This window comes from Mustela nivalis, assembly GCF_964662115.1.
Source record: "Mustela nivalis genome assembly, chromosome: 7".
NCBI lineage: Eukaryota > Metazoa > Chordata > Mammalia > Carnivora > Mustelidae > Mustela > Mustela nivalis.
The window spans coordinates 8,544,430-8,563,896 of record NC_139026.1 but is presented as its reverse complement, the minus strand read 5'-3'; the positions used below and the strand labels follow the sequence as shown (position 1 = coordinate 8,563,896).

At 54.6% G+C, this 19,467-nt stretch overlaps 1 protein-coding gene across 3 annotated transcripts in view; it reads left to right on the top strand.

Moving 5' to 3' along the window:
- The window catches only part of TAB1 (TGF-beta activated kinase 1 (MAP3K7) binding protein 1), a 33,174-nt gene that overhangs the window by 9,270 nt on the left and 4,437 nt on the right, over nucleotides 1–19,467 (top strand). For all 3 annotated transcript variants that reach the window (XM_082740010.1, XM_082740009.1, XM_082740008.1), the window contains exons 2-9: nucleotides 5,914–6,050; nucleotides 6,431–6,584; nucleotides 13,188–13,274; nucleotides 13,740–13,878; nucleotides 14,817–14,930; nucleotides 15,536–15,647; nucleotides 17,299–17,443; nucleotides 19,023–19,245. In XM_082740010.1, the coding sequence (XP_082596136.1) occupies nucleotides 5,914–6,050; nucleotides 6,431–6,584; nucleotides 13,188–13,274; nucleotides 13,740–13,878; nucleotides 14,817–14,930; nucleotides 15,536–15,647; nucleotides 17,299–17,443; nucleotides 19,023–19,245 (1,111 nt within the window). The remainder of the gene's footprint in view (nucleotides 1–5,913; nucleotides 6,051–6,430; nucleotides 6,585–13,187; nucleotides 13,275–13,739; nucleotides 13,879–14,816; nucleotides 14,931–15,535; nucleotides 15,648–17,298; nucleotides 17,444–19,022; nucleotides 19,246–19,467) is intronic.

Here is a 19,467-nt window from a genome sequence, read left to right as displayed (position 1 = left end):
GCCCCAATCTGAGTGGCATTCAGGAATCAGCTAGATTTCCAAAATATTGCTAGCTCAATATTATGAAAATCAGATGTCAAAGAGAGCACTTAATATCACAGAGGTGGGGCGCCTGGGTGGCTCAGTGGGTTAAGCCTCTGCCTTCAGCTCAGGTCATGATCTCAGGGTTCTGAGATCGAGCCCCACATCGGGCTCTATGCTCAGCAGGGAGCCTGCTTCCCCCTCCCTCTCTCTGCCTGCCTCTCTGCCTACTTGTGATCTCTCTCTGTCCAATAAATAAATCTTTAAAAAAATTTAACATCACAGAGGTGTCCAGGCTCTAGTCGTGAATACCTTCCGAGAGCAAAGTGCTTGTAAGTAGATGTACCGTTGTCATACGGTTTTTCAGATTCGGGAGAATCTGATTCATTTCTCCCACACGAGCTGAGTGTGGCTGCAGCGGTCTGGGCAGCGTCGTCCAGCTCCTGGTAGCAATGTCATGGGCGCCCATTGGGAATTGCTTTCAGATGAGTTGTCACTGTGCCCTGAAACGCCGACATGCCCAGGTCCTCTGTCATCCGTTCCAGTTTGTTTCCTTCCTTCCTTGCGGAAGACTCTCATTGGTGGTTTTTGTAGCGTATCTCACAATATCAAGTGGGCCCGTAAGTGGCTTGGGTAGTACTTATTTTTTGCTGGAAAGTATGAATTTGTTGGAAAGATTCGAGTCCCTGAAGCCTGTCTCTGTCCCCTGTGGGAGGTAGAGAATGGTAGAGGAAGCACCACGGTTGCAACACTGATGACAGGTTTTGCATCCTGGGTGACACATTTATATTGTTCATCTCGTATTCAAGGACAAGTTCAATCCATCTTAAGCTCCTCTTTCATCACAGACAGTATGCTGTCTGTACTTTAGAAAGTATAAACATCTTCCATGCTTTATTTTAAAAGATTTATTTATATATTCGACACAGAGAGAGAGAGGGAGAAGCAGGCTCTCCACTGAGCAGGGAGTCTGATGCTGGGCTCCATCCCAGGACCCTTAACCGCTTAACCAACTGAGCCACCCACGCACCCCTTCGGCTGCCCTCTGAAACAGCTATGGGCCTTCAGGGTGCTGAATATTTGTCTCTTCACCCATCTTTTCAGGAGGAGGACATAGGACACACCTGACTGGGGAGGTGCTATTGTGCTTAATGTCATTTGAGTTGGAGGCAAGAGACAGACCCTAGAAAAAAAAGCTTCTTTTGGAAACTTATTTGCCAGGTTGTCTTTGTGAGGTCTCTGACAGTGGAGATGTATTAAGCAGGTCTAAGACCTAAGGAATAATCGGCACAGAGCCGTTCATTGTAAAGTACTTAACTCCTTGGCAGTGAACTTTCTTCAGTGGCGTGGAAGGCCTTACCCTGTTTCCACCTAGGCACACGTGTATGAACACAGTAGCAAGCCACTTTCCCCTCTGGTCACTGCAGAGGCCACACTGGCCTTCTTTGACTTCGTAAACCTCACACACTTACTTTTCCATCTCAGGGTCTTTGCACATGCTGTTTCCTCTGCCCAGAATGCTCCTTCCCCACTTTTCTGAGATGGTCACTGCTCCATCATCATTTGGGTTTGGTTCAGAGGTCGCCTTTTCTGACCACTTCATCTAAAAGAGCTCTCACCATCTCTCTGTCCCTTACTGTAATTATTTTCTCCATGGCACATATCCCTGTCTCAAATGGCTGTATTTATTGTATCACATATTTAAAGTTTCTCGTTGACTAGAAAGGAGGCTTCAGACAAGGACCCTCAGTCATTTTCCGCACTGTGGTTCCGGCACCTAGAATAATGCTAGCCTTCTGTAAATGCCTAGTAAATGTTTATGGAATATGTTTGTATTAATGGAATGTACTCCTCCAGCATAATGTCATGTGTGGATTCCGAAGACTTAATTAAGTTGTCATTTCTATTAAGAGAGACGTTTATATTGCTTTCAGATGAGACAGGTGACGATTCCAGCTAGACAGTTTGTGTCACCATGAAGCAGTTTTTCTCTCATCGTATGTGTCTTGACCTACATGCCTGGTGTCCTCAGAAGCTGAGCAGAATTTCAGCTCTTGTTGCTGTTTCTTTTCCACAGCTAGGTTTCGGTCACATTTGCAGTTTTCGCAGGCTACTACTAATAGACCTTTAGTGGCTTTTCAGACCTTGTGGTGACATCATGTGAATAAGTCCTGTAAAGATGTAAGTAAGATTAAAGACACATCACATCGATGAATTGAAAGATTCACGCGGTGAAGATGTCGGATCTCAAACCGATCTGTGAACAGTTCTAGTCAAAATCCCAGCGAGATTTTCTTGTAGATATAGACAAACTGAGATTTTATTTATTTGACAGAGACACAGCAAGAAAGGGAACACAAGCAATGGGAGAGGGAGGAGCAGGCTCCCTGCCAAGCAGGGAGCACATTGTGGGGCTCAATCTAGGGATCCCAGGATCATGACCTGAGCCGGAGGCAGATGCTTAACGACTGAGCCACGCAGGCGCCCCAGACAAAGTGATTTTAAAATTTATAGAGAAGGCAAAGGAAATAGGATCACTGAAGTCATTTTGAAAATGAATGAAGTTAGAGGCCACCCACTACCCGATTGTATAATATAGATTATAAGTAAAATGTAGATTTGATAATAAGAGATTTTGAATATAAGTTTATAAAATCGCGGTAATCAAGAGCATGTAACTGGTGGAGGGATGGACACACAGATTCATGGCACAGAGTGGAGAACAGAGACAGACCCACACAAGGACAGCCAGTTAATTTTTTTTTAAAGAGGCACAGAGATAATTTAATGGAGAAAGGGCAGTCTTTTCAACAAATGGCGTTGGAACAGTTGGATATCCACATGTGAAACAAAAAAAACTTAGACCTAAACTTCCTGTCTTAGACAGAGATTAACCCCAAATGGATCACAGGTCTAAATGTAAAACTGTGAAACTATCAGAAGAAAACCCTAGGTCTCTGTGGCCGGGGCCAGGCAGACAGTTATTAGAACAAGAAAGCATGCACCGTGAGAGAAAAAGCTGATAAAATGGGTTTCATCAAAACTAGAAACTCTTGGCCTGCAAAAGACACCAATAAGCAAATAAAATGATAAGCTACAGGGGTGCCTAGGTGACTCAGTCGGTTAACCTCTGACTGTTGGTTTCAGCTCAGGTCATGATCTCAAGGACTGTAGGACCCAGCGGGGAGTCAGCTTGAAGGACCCCTCCGTCTGCCCCTCCCCTGCTCGTTCTCCCTCTCTCTGTCTCTCTCAAAGTAAATAAATCTTAAAAGAAAGAAAGAAACGAACAAACAACAAGCTACAGTCTGGGAAAAAATATTTGCAAATCACATGTCCAACAAAGGACTTTATCCAAAAGACATAAAGAGCTCTCAGATCTCAACAGGTGAAAAAAACAAAACAACCCAACTGAAAAATGGACAGAAGAAAAAAAAATGGGCATAAGATTTAAAACAGACACTTCACCAGAGATGGTAGGATGACAGTGTAGCACGCGGAGAGATGCTTAACACCATTATAAGTCACCAGGGAAATGCAAATCACAGCACAATGAGCTAGCACTACAGGCTTTCTAGAATGTCTCCATTTAACAAAAGGGACCCTGCAATGATGAGGAGGCAGGGCCCATGGAACTCGCCTTGTGCATTTATGGGCAGGAGCGCAAATGGTACACCACTTTGGGAAACAGTTGGCAAATTCTTAGAAAATCAGACAGCCGTCTTATCCCTACTCTAGAGATGTGAAAGGTCACATTCACACAGAAACCTGCCTGTGACTCTTCATACCAGCTGTCCATACCTGCCCCAAGCTGGGAACAGCCCAGAGGCCCTTGAGTGGATGAGCAGATGGGCTTCTATCCAACTGGTGGAAAATTCTCCAATGAAGGGACAAACTTGTTGCCCGCAGCAACTTGTGTGGGGGTGGGGTGGGGGGAGGAGGTCTCAGGCATGGTGCTGAGTGAGAGGATCCCATCTCAAAAGGTTATGCACCTTGAGACCTGGAGCGGAGTGGTGGGTTTGCCAGGGGCTGGGGAGTGGGAGGGGAAGTTAGTGTCCAGCGGGGACAGAGTTTCAGTTTTTCATGATGGAAAGAACCATGGGGATGGGTGGCAGGGCTGGCTACGCAGCAGTGAATAGTTAGTACCCCTGAACTATTAAAGACAATAAAGATCGTGAATTTTGCTATGTGTGTTTTATCACAATAAAAAGAAAAAAAGTCAGGTACTGCCTAATTGCACCAAAGACATTCTTGAAAAGACCATGTAGTGGCGCAGCACAGGGCTAGAGGAGGGTGTGGCTACAAAGGGGCAACACAAGGGTCTGCTTTGGGGCGATGGGGCTGTTCCAGATCTTGGGGCGGCAGTCACATGAAACGCCTGTTCCCATTCATAGACTCGCGTGCCAAAAAAAAGTCCATTTTACTATATGTTAGTTTAAATACAAAAATAAGCTCCCACATCCTGCAGAAGTTGCTCTAGGGTGCAAAGCACAGAACTAACCCGCTAGAATAAATGCAACATGAAAGCGATTAAAAAAGCTATAGAGTCCCTGGCTGACAGTATGTAAATGAACAGAACATGAAATTTGCCACAAAAACTAACCACAGGCCTTTTATATATCCCATTGCAAAGGCCTGTCAAAGTGGTTTTCGCAGCCTTCTTTGAAGGCCCTGACGACTTCCTTGGAGGCAGTCGTGCACAGCACCCATGCCTGTTTAATACACAGCATCCCATCCAGGACTTTGGGATTGTCCCAGTTGTTTCCATTTGCTGTAGTTCAGCCCAGTGGCCCTGGGAATGCTCCTGGAGCCCAGCCAGCTTCGGGGAGGCGCTCAGTGAGAAACAGTGGATCGCACCTGAGTGTTGTGTCAGAGTTGTCTCTGCGGCTAAAATAATGCAGATCCTCAGAGTGAACTCAAGATTTAGGCCGATCAGAATTTGTTTGGGCTGGGGCTGGACAGCTGTGTATGTGCGCGCGTGTGTGTGTGTAAGGTTCTAAGCTCCGTGTGTGTGTGTGTGTGTGTGTGTGTGTGTAAGGTTCTAAGCTCCATGGTGATGACACTGGGCAGTCTAGTTGGAGATCCATGGGGTAGAATGGAAGTCAGACAGGGGCAGGCAGGAGGGAGGGAGCCAGGCGTACTAGGAGTGCATGGGAAGGCTGTCAGTCAAGCCTGGCTGGGGGTGGGGTGGTCTTCCTGAAGGAGGACTTCCGAGAGGCCCTGCCTGACTGCTGAGCCAGAGTCCCAAAGAGCATGGAGTAATGCCAGACAAGGAGTCTGTTCATGCAGACGGAAGGAGTGCGGTGCCAGGAGCCTTGTGCTGATGGAGAAGGCTGTGGCACCCGGCAGGTGGGAGAGTCACCAGCGGAGGACAGAAGCCCCAGGGGCACGGAGCAGGAACAAGGCGGTTTCTCTGGTGTCGGGCTGCCTGAGTCAGTCACCTGAAGGAGCTGCTGCATATGCCAGTGCCCTGGGATTGGCCCTTCTGGGGGCTGGGCCTAGAGGCCTCCAGTTAGAGCTAGTGCCCAAGTGATTGGCATCAGAGCCACAGCAGGGAGAGGTAGGGAGCCACCAAAGAGCTTTCTACCAAGTTTGCTCTCCAGAGTATGTCTCACTCATGTTTTGTAACATAGTTCATGCTTGGAAACCACTGCTGGGCCTTAATTTGGGAGCTCTAGGCTTTTCTAGACTTCCTGGGGAAAAGCATTGCGGACTTCCCATAAAAACACACAGACCCTTCTGTAGGCTTTAGATCGTATAAGCATCGTTTTCCAGAAGGAAGTGGAACCTTCTCTACAGGGCTTGGGCTACTACGGTTTTGTTGGGGAAGAAGGAGGTGTGGGGCCCAACCTGGGGAGAAGGTGACACTTCTCCGTTTCCTGGTGTCCTTCTCAGGAGCAGCAGCCAAGCTGGACAGATGACCTTCCACTCTGCCACCTCTCTGGGGTTGGTACTGCCTCCAACCGCTGCTACTCTGCTGATGGTAAGGGCACTGAGAGCCACCCACCAGAGGACAGCTGGCTCAAGTTCAGGTGAGTGTGCCAGCAATGTTCCCCTGGGCATTGGAGGCAGATTTATGGGGCAAGAAAAAGCAGCACTTTTGCACCTCTCTCGAATAGGGCTCACTGCTGAAGTGGGGTCCGTGGGAGGCAGCACCTGCTGCTGTCCCTTGCACATCTGGACCTCACCCCCACCACCCAGGGCCTGCTACAGTGGGGGTGGGGAGCGTCCCAGAAGGCCATGCCCGAGTGGCATGAGGGTCAATGTGGGGAGACTCAGGTGGGCAGCTAAAGCCACCGCTGCCGTGTCTTTGGCCTCATCCCAAGTCCTGGCCCTCCTCCCCTCCACTTGGGAACTGGCGTCACTCTCCTACAAGCCCCCGGTCCCAAGCTGCTCCCACTCTCTCTGGCAGGAGTGAGAACAACTGCTACCTGTACGGGGTCTTCAATGGCTACGATGGCAACCGAGTGACCAGCTTCGTGGCCCAGCGGCTGTCTGCCGAGCTCCTGCTGGGCCAGCTCAGCGCCGAGCACACCGAGGCGGACGTGCGGCGCGTGCTGCTGCAGGTAGTGATGCTGGGGCTGGCCGACCGCGTCCCCAGGGAGCTCAGCCTGACAGCTGCCAAGTGCTGGGTTCGCCAGGGTTGGTCTGAAGATGCTGCCAGCTCCTTCTGCGGAGGGACCTGCTCTGGGTGGCTCCCCAAGAGGCAGGGCGTGAGGAGTGCCATGGGCAGGGTGTCTAGATTTTTTTTTTTTTTTAGATTTTATTTATTTGGCAGAGAGAGATCACAAATAGGCAGAGAAGCAGACAGAGAGGGGAGGAAGCAGGCTCCCTGCTGAGCAGAGAGCGTGATGGAGGGCTCGATGCCAGGACCCCAGGATCATGACCTGAGCTGAAGGCAGAGGCTTTAACCCACTGAGCCACCCAGGCGCCCCAAGGGGGCCCAGAATTTAAAGTGGTAGGGGCTTTGGGCAGCGAGGAAGTTTACAGGCCGTTTACTGCCCTGTAACTTAAGGAGCAAGGATCTTATTTTTATTTAAAGATTTTTGTTTTATTTATTTTTAAAGATTCCCTTTATTTATTTGAGAGAAAGAGAGAGCACAGAGGGAGAGGGAGAAATAGACTCCATGCTGAGCAGAATCCGATGTGGGGCTCGATCCCAGGACCCTGAGACCATGACCTGAGCCTAAGGCAGAGGCTTAACCCACTGAGCCACCCAGACACCCCAGATGATTTTTTTTTTTTTTAAGTAATCTCTGCACTCAGTGTGGGGCGTGGACCTCGAACTTAAAACCATGATCAAGAGTCACATGCTCTTCTGACTGAGCCAGCGAGGCGTCCCAAGAAGCAAAGATTTTTTTTTTAAAGATTTTATTTATTTATTTGACAGAGAGAGACATAGCAAGAGAGGGAACATAAGCAGGGGGAGTGGGAAAGGGAGAAGCAGGCTTCCCGCTGAGCAGGGAGCCCTATGCAGGGCTTGATCTCAGGACCCTGGAATTATGTCCTGAGCTGAAGGCAGACGCTTAGCGACTGAGCCACCCAGGTGCCCCCAAGGAGCAAAGATTTGAAGAGCCGGTTGTGGCATTCCACAATGCCAGAGGCCTGTGGGCGTGCTGGAAGTTCCATGGAGGCCCTGCCGGAGAGCCCGGTGCTGTGTTCTGATGGACAGTAAGATGGGCTCCTGGGTCTGGGGACCTGAGTCCGGGGTGTCCAGACGCCTGGCCTTGCTGGGGGTGGCTTGCACTTAGACGACTGCCCCACAGAGGTGTTCCCCGCGGTGTGGCGGGCGGTAAGCCAGTGCCTCACCACGCTGGTGACAGTGTAGTTGGTCCTGCCCAGTGAACCAGGATGTGACTCTGAGTTCAGCCTCCCAGCCGCTGAGAGAGGTTTGTCCCCTCACAGGCCCAAACAATGGCAGTTGCCAGCCTTTGGTTTGGGAGCATAATTTGCCATTCAAAACAATGCATTTTCAAGTTCTGTGGGAGCCCAGTCCCCCTGCTGTAAGCTCAGGCCTCTTGGGCCATTGTGTCTTAAGCTCCCCCAAGACCAGGAGAGATAGGGGACCTGAGGACCTTCAGGCCAGGGAAGAAGGAGTAGGGAAGCAGTGACCCAGAAAGGCTGGAGTGTTGGAGCAGAGGGTTGATTGCTGGTGGCTGGCGCGGGGAGGAAGCTGGGGAATTATCCTTGGAGTTGTGGGCAGAGGGTTGTGTTCGGGAGCCGCAAAGATGGGTGGTGACTGAGCTTCAGGCAAGGGAGCCCTCCTGGAGGTTAGAGACGGCCTCTGGTGCGCTAGTGTTCGCCTGCACTCAGAGGCGGGTGACCTTCATCACCCTGGTGTCCTCCAAATTGGAACGGCCCATGTGCGTGGGACTTGTGTATGAAAGTCATCCCACTGCCAATGACCTGACCAAGCCACTGGCCTGTGAGCCGCTGCCCCTGAGTTGGTAACAATACGGACAAGGACAAGACGCTTGTCGTGGGCAGCCATGCACTGCATGGACATCTGTCCTGAGCAGGCTGAGCTGACCCCGCCTTGCCACAGTCCGAGGGGGCGCACAGACCCCCCCTTGGCAATCCCAGCTTGCCGGGGGAGTGGGGGGGGGGCGCTCAGGCAGTGGCGGGCTGTGCCACTGCTAACCCGTGGGTCCCTGGACAGGGTGCTGAGGAGCCAGAAGCTGCGTCCTCTGGCCATTGGGAAAGCCTTGCCCTGCGGGATTTAGCTCCTTCCAGAAAGGATCCTCTCCACGGTGGCGAACTGGCACTTGTAGCTGTGTCGCGCCACTGCTGGGAGCCGTCCCTGATCTGTGATCTCACGGGGAGGGTGAGTAGGGCAGCCCCACTCCGTGAGGGCCTCAGTTGCTAATAAAGCCCACCAAGGAGCCAGAATCTGAGGTTCTGGGGGAGGGGTGCAGCCGTCTGGGCCGGAAGCCCACAGGCAGCCAGGAGGGGCCACGGTGGTCCATTGTCCCCAGGACACCCAGTCCACGGTGGCCAGTGCTGCTGCCTGAAAGGAGCCAAGGGGAACAAGGGAGTGGGCTTCGTGAGTTGACCTTCAAGCGAGCTGGCTGTCGGCTGTGGCTCTGTGGGTGCCCAGATGAGGAATGGAGGAGAGGTGTGCTGTGTGTTGCCTCCAAAGTGTAAGGAGATGCCAGGTGTGGTGGGAGGCTGAGTAGTTCACAGCTGGTGTTTAACCTCAAGTGGGGTTTCCCGGCCTTTACAGGACCAACTAAGGCCCTTGAATTTTATGTGGGGCAATAGCCCAGCCTCGGTCACAGATGAATCCTGCCCGAAGGCGGTTGAATGCCTTCTATATCCTGCCTGTTAGGCCTCGTCTTTTAAAGGGTGCCCCTTGCTGATGTGGGGTGGGGTTCCCAGGAAGTGTCCACAAGAGCAGTAAAATGTCTCCTCTATGTGTCCCAGTGGGTCATTAGAGAAGTATACGGTGGTTGTCTCCTAGAGGAAGGACAGGCTCCAGGGGACAGCCGGGTCCCTCGGGCAGGGTCATGGACAAGTGCCCCCCTCAGAGGTCAGGATACAGGCTCCAGATCCTGCTGTCCGGCCAGGAGGTGATGGCGTCTGCAGTACCTGAGCCAAGGCCTCTAGTTTGTGTCCTGGTCTTCTTGAAAGCAAGCATCAGGGTTCCCTGATCCCCAGAGCTGCCCATACAGAGAGGCCTCTGTATCATCTCGGGAGGGAGGGAGCTGGGTTGCAGGCCACTCTCCGTGGGTACCCAGAAGAGGCCCAGAAACACCCTGCCACCGTATCCTTTAGAGCCCCTCCATTGGTTCCTGGCTGTAGCAGCAAACAAGATTTGAACTTTAAAAACATTCGTTTTTCATCTAGTTAGAGCATTGATACCATCTACTGCCCTTAGTACCAGCTGACATTTCTATAAATTATAATGGCATGGCCTTTTATTTGTGGCCAACTCCTAAGATTCTGGCCCCAAGGGTGCCTCCTCTGGGTTGGACATGGTCAGGGAGTGTGGAAGCTCAACACTGAGCAAAATGACATGCCCACCGAACCATCTAGTGTCTACCTACGAAGGAATGGGCTTCATCCATGGTCGCCCATGGTGGGCTTGAGCTCTGATCTCGACAGAGGGATGGGCCCAGCACCCAGCTATAAAAACTCGTCAGGAGAGGCAAAACATCTTCCCCCCTTATCTCCAAGGGCACCGGAGTCCTGGGGATCTCTTCCTCAGAGCCCACCACCGCCTTTTGGATTTTGTCTGTCTCCTGCCTTTGTGGCTTGACACATTGGGGAGCCCCCTTGCTGTGGTGACAAGTCTGGGGGTCCTCTAGGGTGTCTACTAAAATGGGTCCTCGATACCTTGGGTGTTTTGTTTAACCAGTTAGAAATTTTAGAGTCTTTGGCTAGACTAGCCAGACGGACGCATGTCAGCCACTGCAAATAGCAGCTGGGAGCCAGTTCCAAGTCCCGTAAAGGTCAGTACTGTTCGCGCCACTTTGGACAAATGTTTCTAGAAAACCTTGCATGGCCAGCCTGGTGTGGTTACCTGTCTCCATTTCCAGGTCACGCTGGTCGTCATCGGACGATCTGGTGCAGAGGAAGGTAGCCGGGAACACCTGGGATGGAGGTGGTCTCTTTCCCCATTCGTGCTGCCGCCTCCTGCACTCGGGCGGCCTAGTCTGTGTCCGAGGAAGTGGCTCCAGCTCTGCCCGGGCTGTGCCCCCCAATGTGTCCAAGCAAGCCTCCCCCCGCCGGCCCCCAAGAACGTAGCAGCCCACCGCGCTCAATAAGGCTCGGGCCACTTCGGCAGAGCTCTTCCAAGAGTCTAGTAGTTTTTCAGCCTCCTCTGGGGACTGGGAGGGAGCCAGTATCGTGTGCTCAGGGGCCCCGCTTTTAGTGAGGGTTTGTTCTGCTGTAGCATGCCAGGGATGGGACTCCCAGTATCCACTGGCTTGGGGGACCATCTGTGACAGCGGCAGGGAACACAGCCACAGAGACGGTGCTGACCTGGGATGCCATGATGCCCCTGGTGGCGTTGCCTCTGCTGTGGGTTAGGGCTGGCTCCCCCAGCTCAGCAGCCAGCCTCCCTTTCCCATGCTAGTCTAGGGGAGCTCTCCTTGGCTCCCGGGGGCTGCCTAGCCTGCGCCCCTGCTGGGATGGAGGCAGCGCCATACTGTCCTAGTTAGCTCACTGGGGCTCGACTTTGACCCACGATTAGAACCAGTCACCTCCAGACCAGACATCTGGTGGGGTCTTGTTCCTAGACGAGTGGGAAGCACATCCACCTTGGACTGGGGCCTGCTGGCCAGTCTCTGCAGGGGAGCCTGACCTTTTACTGCACTAACAACCTAGGGCATTTGTGGCCGCAGCCTGCAGGGGGCCAGGCCACACTGCAGGACTGCCAGCAAGCAGCACTTCATTCCCAGGGAGCTGGATCTATCTGGGGGAGGACGATCGCAGGCCATTCACAGCTCCCAGGCATAGTATAGGAGGACAGACTGCCCCGCACCGTCCTTGTCACCAGCAGTGCTGAGAAACCAGAGCAGGTGTATTGAATGAAGATGATGTCCTGAGGTTGGCAGGTCACCCCCTCAGCCTCCAGGCCCCACCTTTGGGGATGTGAGACCCACAGGACTGTTGTGACTGGAGGTGCAGTCCCAGGACACACACCCCCACCACCACCCCTCCCCCAGGAAGCAGTGCTGCAGATTTGTCGTTACTTACAGATCCCAGAAGCAAGACGGCGCCATTGAGCGGTGGGGAGGGGAGGGGGACAGTCCTCTCTCCGGAGTCGAGAGAAAGGGCAGAGTGGCAAGCTCCTGGTACTTAGGAGGGCGTTGGGGTGGAGGTCACTATTTCCCATAGCCTTAACTCAAAGTGGTTATTTTAAAAGGTGCGCTAGGAACTGCGAAGAGGGAATTTTTGGTGGGACTTCTAAGCTCAGGCCTTCATCTGTGTCCAGACTCGGGTTAGGGGCGGTGTTATCATGCCTTTAGATGTCTGGGCAGCAGCTCAGAGGCAAGGTTGTTTATTTCAGTTGTTCTCGTCACACAGAGGCTCCCCACATCCCCAGGGGCCAGGCACAGGCAGCCGGCCGTCCTTACCCCTGAGTGGCAGGGTGGGCTCTGGAGGCGATCCTCCTGGGGAGAGGGGCGTCGAGGGTGTTCCTTGGATGAAGGGGTGGGGGGAGGCTGAGCTCTGGGAGAAGCAGGGTGATTTGAGGTGAACCCTGTCCCCTGGCTGAGGCTCGGGTGCTCAGCCTCCTATTTGTAAGCACCCGTGGGCCTTGTCTCCTCCCTTTGGTTCGCTGGTACCTGCTGGCCGGTCCTGCTTTCTGCCGGCTGAAGAGCTCGAGGTTTTCCTCCTGTCATCTCTGTTGGAAGCACGTCCAGGGGCACTTAGTCTGAGACGAGAAGGATTGATTCCTATTCCTCGAAAACCGTGTTCCCGGCCGTTTTCCAGCCTTGGCACCTGGGCCAGAGGGCCTCTGTGGCCTCAGGGCCCTGAGCCAGTGAGTCTCGGCTGGTTCCCTCGCTTCCCGGAAGGCAGCAATGGGACCAGCGTCAAGGAACCGGCATTGACCGGCAGGATGTAGTGAAGATACGAGGTGTCATTGCCCCAGGCCCCCGCTGGCCCAGGCGCTGGGTGCGCGCCATCCCTGCTCCCCAGAGCAGCGCTTGTCTCCTTCGTGGGTAAGATGGAGACTGCCTGGCAGGCAAGCATCAGAGCCGGAATTCACCCTGGGTGGCCTGATTCCAAGCCTTGCTTGGAACCTCTGTGCCAACCCCTGCCCCTCTGGTGTCTGCAGTGCTCTCTGGAAGGCTCCAGGCCCCTGGGGCTGAAGGCTCGGAGCCACAGGCCTTGGAGTGCCCTGTGGGAAGCCTCTGTCACGTGATGACCTGCATTTCATGCAGAATTTGTCACTTTTTTATAAGATTTTATTTGAGAAAGAGCAGAGTAGGAGGGAGGGACACAGAGAGAAGCAGGCTCCCCGCTGAGCAGGGAGCCTGATGTGGGACTCGATCCCAGGACCCCAAGATCGTGACCGGAGCTAAAGGCAGATGCTTGACTGACTGAGCCACCCAGGCGCCCCCAGAATCTGTCAGTATTAATAGGCATTTCAGTATCTGGTGACAGTGGTATTTTGAACTGGCTTTTCCCGTGACACCCCTCCCTGTCCTCTGTGCATCCAGGCCTTCGATGTGGTAGAAAGGAGCTTCCTGGAGTCCATCGATGATGCACTGGCTGAGAAGGCAAGCCTCCAGTCCCAGCTGCCAGAGGTAATCTCCCCAGCCTGCTCTCGGGGGGTAGCACCTCAAGGCCCAGCTTTGCAAGGAGCAGGGACTTACCTGCCGTGTTACTCCCCAGCCATTGGCAGGACTGGGCCATAGTGTGTTTGCAGAGGCCCCTCCAGGGGGTCTCCCGGGCCCACTGTGGGCAGCTTCGGTCAGGCTTGGCACGGGGGTGGGCGGTGAAGGATGTGAGAAAAGGCCCTTCCAGATCAGTCCTCGGCCTGAGCCTGTGCATCGCATCATCACCCACCTGCCCACATCAGCCACCGGCCCTTCCAGAACCAAGAGGGCGAGTGCGGTCCTGTCTGGCTTTCCTGGGAGAAGGCTTCCTCGGAGCTTCGGTGCGGCTTCATCCCGGCCAGGCCCTCGGAGCCTCGCCTTTGAAGGGAGGGCCTGCTGGGGAGATTAGTCCTGAGCACCCCGCCTGCTCTGACCCCCTGGTGTGGCCTCTAGGGTGTCCCTCAGCACCAGCTGCCCCCGCAGTACCAGAAGATCCTCGAGAGACTCAAGGCTCTGGAGAGGGAGATTTCCGGAGGAGCCATGGCCGTCGTGGCTGTCCTGCTCAACAGCAAGCTCTATGTCGCCAATGTCGGTGAGCCAACTGCCTGTCACAGGGCGGGAGCACTGGCCGGAAGAAGGCCAGCCTCGAGGTCTGGGTGTTCTTTGGGCAGCCTGCTTCCCAGACACATAGGCCCTCCAGCCCATGTCTCCTGAGACCCTGAGGTCCATTTCCCCATTTCTGCCCAGGAATGCCCCAGTCCCAGCGCAGAGAGTGAGAAGACCCGGCTGCGAGGCAGGCCTCCCAGCTTTAGTCCCCGACTCTGCCCCAGCTGGCTGTGGGCGAGTTGCGTCCCCTCTCTGGGTTGCCTCAGTGGCTTCCTCTTCTGGTGGAGATGACCTGGCTATGGAAGACCCACTCAGCATCTCACAAAGGGCTGTGGGATGGGCTAGGTGAGGGGCCCCGGGGATATTTGGATTTGTGGGAAAGGAGGTCATCTGGAAACCCAAGAAGACCACACTCACAGATTACTGTGGGAGCAGTGCAGAAACCCCATGATCATGTCTGTCTGTTCTTGGGATCTCATGGACAGAAGTCAAAAATACAGAAAGACAGGGTGAAAAGCATAGAGCGAACACCCGTGTGCCCAGCCCCCAACCCCAGCAGTCAGAGCCTCAAGGCCAGTCTCATTTCCTCGCCAGTCCTTTGGCTCCGCAACCCCAGACATCGTGTCACGTTATCTTTGTCAATAGTTCAGTACATCTCCCTAGAGAAAAGGTCTCCCAGTAAAATCATAATTATCCTAGGATGACACTGGAAAAGTTTAACCTAATTCCTTAATACTATCAGCACGCCTCGACTGGTGACTCACCCCAGTGGTCTAAGCCTATTTTCTTTGCTCGGTTCAAGGATTTCCCGGTGTGAGATGCTGCCTCCTCTCTCTCTGTCTGTGTCTCTGTCTCTCTCTCTGCTCCACCCATCCTGTTCCTCCTGTGCGCAGTCTTGGCTCAGCTGCTCAAATTCCCCTGCAGGTACAAATCGTGCCCTTTTGTGCAAATCCACGGTGGACGGGCTGCAGGTGACCCAGCTGAACGTGGACCACACCACGGAGAATGAAGACGAGCTTTTCCGCCTCTCTCAGCTCGGTGAGTCGGGGCGGGGCCGACCCCCATGGCTCACCCTCAGTCTTCTTCCGGGGGCCGACTAGGGAGAGGCAGGAAGTGCTTGGGTTGCAACCTTGGGCTTGGGACCAGCCTGCCTGGGGTTGGGTCCCAGCTCTGCCCCTTACTAGCTGGTGATGTCCGGAATTTTGGAAGTTTGTGCCTCAGTTTCCCCATTTGCGTAATGAGGATCGTAGTCACACCCGCCTCAGGGCCTTGTGAGGATTAAGACTCTTTATGTGTGAAGTGTTTCCAGGAGTACCGAGTGTACGTCCAGGAGTACCGAGTGTATGAAGGTACTATGACTGCTAGAGACTAAGAGGCCAGAGAAGGCTTAAGGCTGCAGCTCGCACGGCACAGCTGCTCGCTCCCTGCCTGGGGCCTCTGAGGAAGGGGGCGTCCTGATGGGGCTGGGCACGGTGGACGCTGGGGCCCTTCGGGTGAGCCGCTCCCAGGGGCGCCCTGGCGTGACTTCATTTTCCACCCAGCGGGTCCTTGTTGTCTGTTGGGGGGCTGTGTCTGTATGCTGTTCGTTTCCTCCTTCATGGTGAGCAGGGTCTGGGATGGTCCTCTCGTTCTCCCGCCGGCAGGTTTGGATGCAGGAAAGATCAAGCAGGTGGGCATCATCTGTGGGCAGGAGAGCACCAGACGCATCGGGGATTACAAGGTCAAATACGGCTACACTGACATCGACCTACTCAGGTAGGGGGCCGATGTGAGACCGGAGGGTCTGGGCAGAAAGATGGTCTGGGGACAGAAAGATGTGGTTGAGGTGGCTGGAAGCCCGAGGAGAGCTGTGCCCCTCCCAGAGAGGCTGGTGTGTGGCCTTAGACCCAACAGGCTGGGAGGTTCTGTAGAGCTGGGCTGGCAAGGGGTCCGGTTGGGGACATGAGTGAAAGCCAAGGGCAGCAGCCAGGGCCACGGGGCCTGACAGGAGTGGCCAGCGTTCTCATGAGCTCCTGTAGTTGGGCAGCGGTGGTGACCGCGGGTGGCATGCCCGCCTGTGCCCAGCTCTTTACACACGGTCTCACTCGCTGCTCCCTCAGACCCTGTGAGGTAGGTACTGCTGTTGGCCCGAAGGTGTGTTCATCGGAGGCAACCGATGTGGAGACCGCGGGGGGCCACCTGCTCACAGGGCTGGCAGGGGCTGAGGCAGGGCTTGAACCCAGGCATCCTGAATCCGAAGCAGTGTCCTTAACGGTGATTGGGAAAACAGACATGCGGCGGGCAGGGTATGTGTGTGTGTGTGTCTGTGTGTGTGTGTGTCTGTGTGTGTGTGTGTGTAGGAGGTGTGGTGTAGTGTGGGGTATGTGTATGCAGTGTGTATGTGCACAGTGTGTGGGGGGGTGGGGTTGGGGGGTGTGTATGTGGGGGTGGGGGGTGGGGGGGCTGCGGCATGTGTGTGATGTGTGTATGTGGGGTGGCACGTGGGGGGGTGTGGTGTGGGTGTACAGGGAGTTGGGGGTGCAGGGAGGATTTAGGCAGTTGAGTTTGGAAACTTTGTCTCTAACTGCGGGGGGTTCTGTTGGCTTAATTGGAAAGTCCAGATTCAGAACAGGTCAGCTAGCACCGAGGATCCACAGTGAGGGTTCCCCCCACCCGAGCCCGGACTCCTTCCCCAGAGGCTGCTGGTCTCCCCGTATCCTGTCCTGGGGCTCCCGTGCGCATGTGTGTGGGGATGTGCCGGGGGGCAGCCACCTTCCTAAAACGCCCTCAGGTCCTGGCATACCCTTTCCTGTGCCCTGCACCCCCCTCGTTTCCCGATGGGTGCTGTGCTCCCCACTGTGCAGTGCAGGGGGGCGGGCGGCACCCCCCCGTAACTGCAGCCAGGGGCTTGTAGCAAGGCCGCAGCAGTGCTCACCGGCCCTGCTCATGGGCTCCCGGGATGTGTCCAGACTCTGCTCTTCCATGTACCATTGCCGGGAACATCTCAGACTTGCCTCTGCGTGTGCACGCACATGCTGGAGCTTTGTGACATTCGCTGTGCACCTGGGGAGTGGACTCGGGGTCTGAGTGGGCGTGGTACTTGTTCTGGAGGAGCCCGGGCGAAGTGGCCTTTTACAAGTGATCCCCACCTTCTTGCCGTCCCTACCGCCACCGCACAGGCTCTGTGGCCAGGAGGTGGGGACTGGGGCCAGGGTCGGGTGCCCGCAGCCGCCCCGCTGGCTCTCCAGGCTCTCAGAGCTTTACGTTAGGAGCCACGCTCAGAAGATAGGTCCGTTTTTCTGGTTTCTCTCTTTCCTCTTGTCAGATGTGCATTTGACTTTACATCCTGGGTGGATTCTTGCCCTTAGCAGCACAAATGTCCCCCGGGGCCCTCCCAAGCACAGCTCTCCCCACGCTCTTCCCACAGCGCTGCCAAGTCCAAGCCGATTATCGCGGAGCCCGAAATCCACGGTGCGCAGCCCCTGGACGGGGTGACTGGCTTCCTGGTGCTGATGTCGGAGGGGCTCTACAAGGCTCTGGAGGCCGCCCACGGGCCCGGGCAGGCCAACCAGGTGAGCCCGGCCCCAGCAGAACACCGCCAGCCCACCCGCAGCGCGGTGTACGCCCCTGGGGACCCAGCCAGCCCTCGGGCCCGCTCCATGGTGCTCAGGGACCTGGAGCTCCAGTTCGCAAATGCCCTCACCAGGCAGCTTCTGCGCCTTCAAAGCTCCCGGGAAGAAATGCCCGGCGCTCCAAGAACACACACCCCACCCAGAAGCCTGCTCGTTCTGGGCTTGAAGTTGGGTCAGTCCCCAGGGCCCCAGGAAGTGAATTTCCCCAGGCACATTGCTCTGGAGTGTGCCTGAGAAGGGCCCTGGTCCAGAGGAGAGCCCAGAGGGTATGACCTGAGCCTCAAGGGTCCCCTCCCTCCGCCTCCTCCTTCCCTGCCTCTCCTCTCCTCTCCCCTTCTCTCCTCTCCCCCCGCTCCCCTCTCAGCCGCACTTGCTTACAGCTTGCTCCTGTCTCTAACCGGTGATAACATCCACCTTTCTGGGATTGCAGTGAGGGCGAGGTGTGATAAGCTTAGGTCCCCAGTCAGTGGGAGCCCCTTATTTTTCCTGTGCTGAGAGCACACGTGTCAGACAGTTGTCCTAATGCGTGGCTTCGAGACAGTCAACCTCAAGGATGATTTTGAAGGGAGGCTGCCTTTCCCCGACCTTGGCTAGTGAATTCAGGTTGTGTTTGTGCTTCCAGTAGGCAAGTAACCTTTTCTGCTTTGTCCTCCTTTTAATTAAATATTAGGAGAAGAATGTCTCATGTGTCTATCTCCTGATAACCTATGTTCAAGGTTTTTGATTTACTTTATTTTATTGTTCCTGCCAGTAGCCTTATAACCCAGGAGATGGGCTCGTGTCCACGTCGAGTTAGGCAACTTGGGGCTGATGGAGTTCAGGGGCTTGTCTGAGGTCTTGAGGTGACAGCCGGTCACTGACAGAGCTGAGCTGAGCCCACCCCAGACAGGGCTCAGGTCATCTTCTGTGACCTGTCTCAGCCCTCCTGCCTCCAAGAGACTCTGGCCAGCCATCATGTACAGGAGTTTGTGTTTGTTGTCAGTATGATTTTTTTCTTTTCCTTTTTTTTTTGGTCTTTGCCAAAGAATTACCTAGTGGCTTTTGCTGGGTTGTAGAATAAACTGGATAGTGGACTTCTCTGAGGCATGTGTTCATTTTGTATTCCGTGTTTATAACAAAAATGGCATGACATAGCCTACAGTAAGTTTGTTCCAGGAAAGGAAACTTAGTAATTAACAGCAACTGGTACCAGGCTTTTTCGTGGTCTCTAGTGCCCTCCCATCCATTGTGCAACTTAATCCTCTTAATAACCCAGTGAGGTGGATATTATCCCCCATTTTATTGGTGTGGAAGCCAACAGTTGGAGAGATCACAAGGTCACACCTTTTCTAATGAGAAAGTTCCAGAAGAATTAGCCAGAATACCTTGAAAAGTTCAGATTACAGGCGGGACTGCTGGAGACCTCCTTCACCTGCTCGGCTGATACTCCTCAATGCCCTGATTAGACTCTGGAGTTGCGGGCGGCGTCCTGGGCGCCCCCTCCCTTCTCCTCACCAGCTTTTGCTCCCCCTCCCCCCAGGAGATCGCCGCCATGATCGACACGGAGTTCGCCAAGCAGACTTCCCTGGATGCCGTGGCCCAGGCCGTGGTAGACCGGGTGAAGCGCATCCACGGGGACACCTTTGCCAGTGGCGGTGAGCGCGCCAAGTTCTGCCCGAGGCACGAGGACATGACCCTGCTGGTGAGGAATTTTGGCTACCCTCTTGGTGAGATGAGCCAGCCCACGCCATCCCCGGCTCCAGGTATGCACGCGTGTGACCGGGGGGCCTCCTGAGGAGGTCGTCCGGGGCTCGGGGTGACTTTGGAGGGGTGGGCCTTGCCGCCTGGAGTGGACGTGGATCCAGAGGCCTGGCTTGAAACCGTTCTGATCTGGTCTCTGACCGTAAAGCTCTCTGAGCTGAGTTGTTGTTGTTTTTCCCTGTTGCCTGTGAAATGAGAATCCTAGCACGTGCCCGGCTGATCTT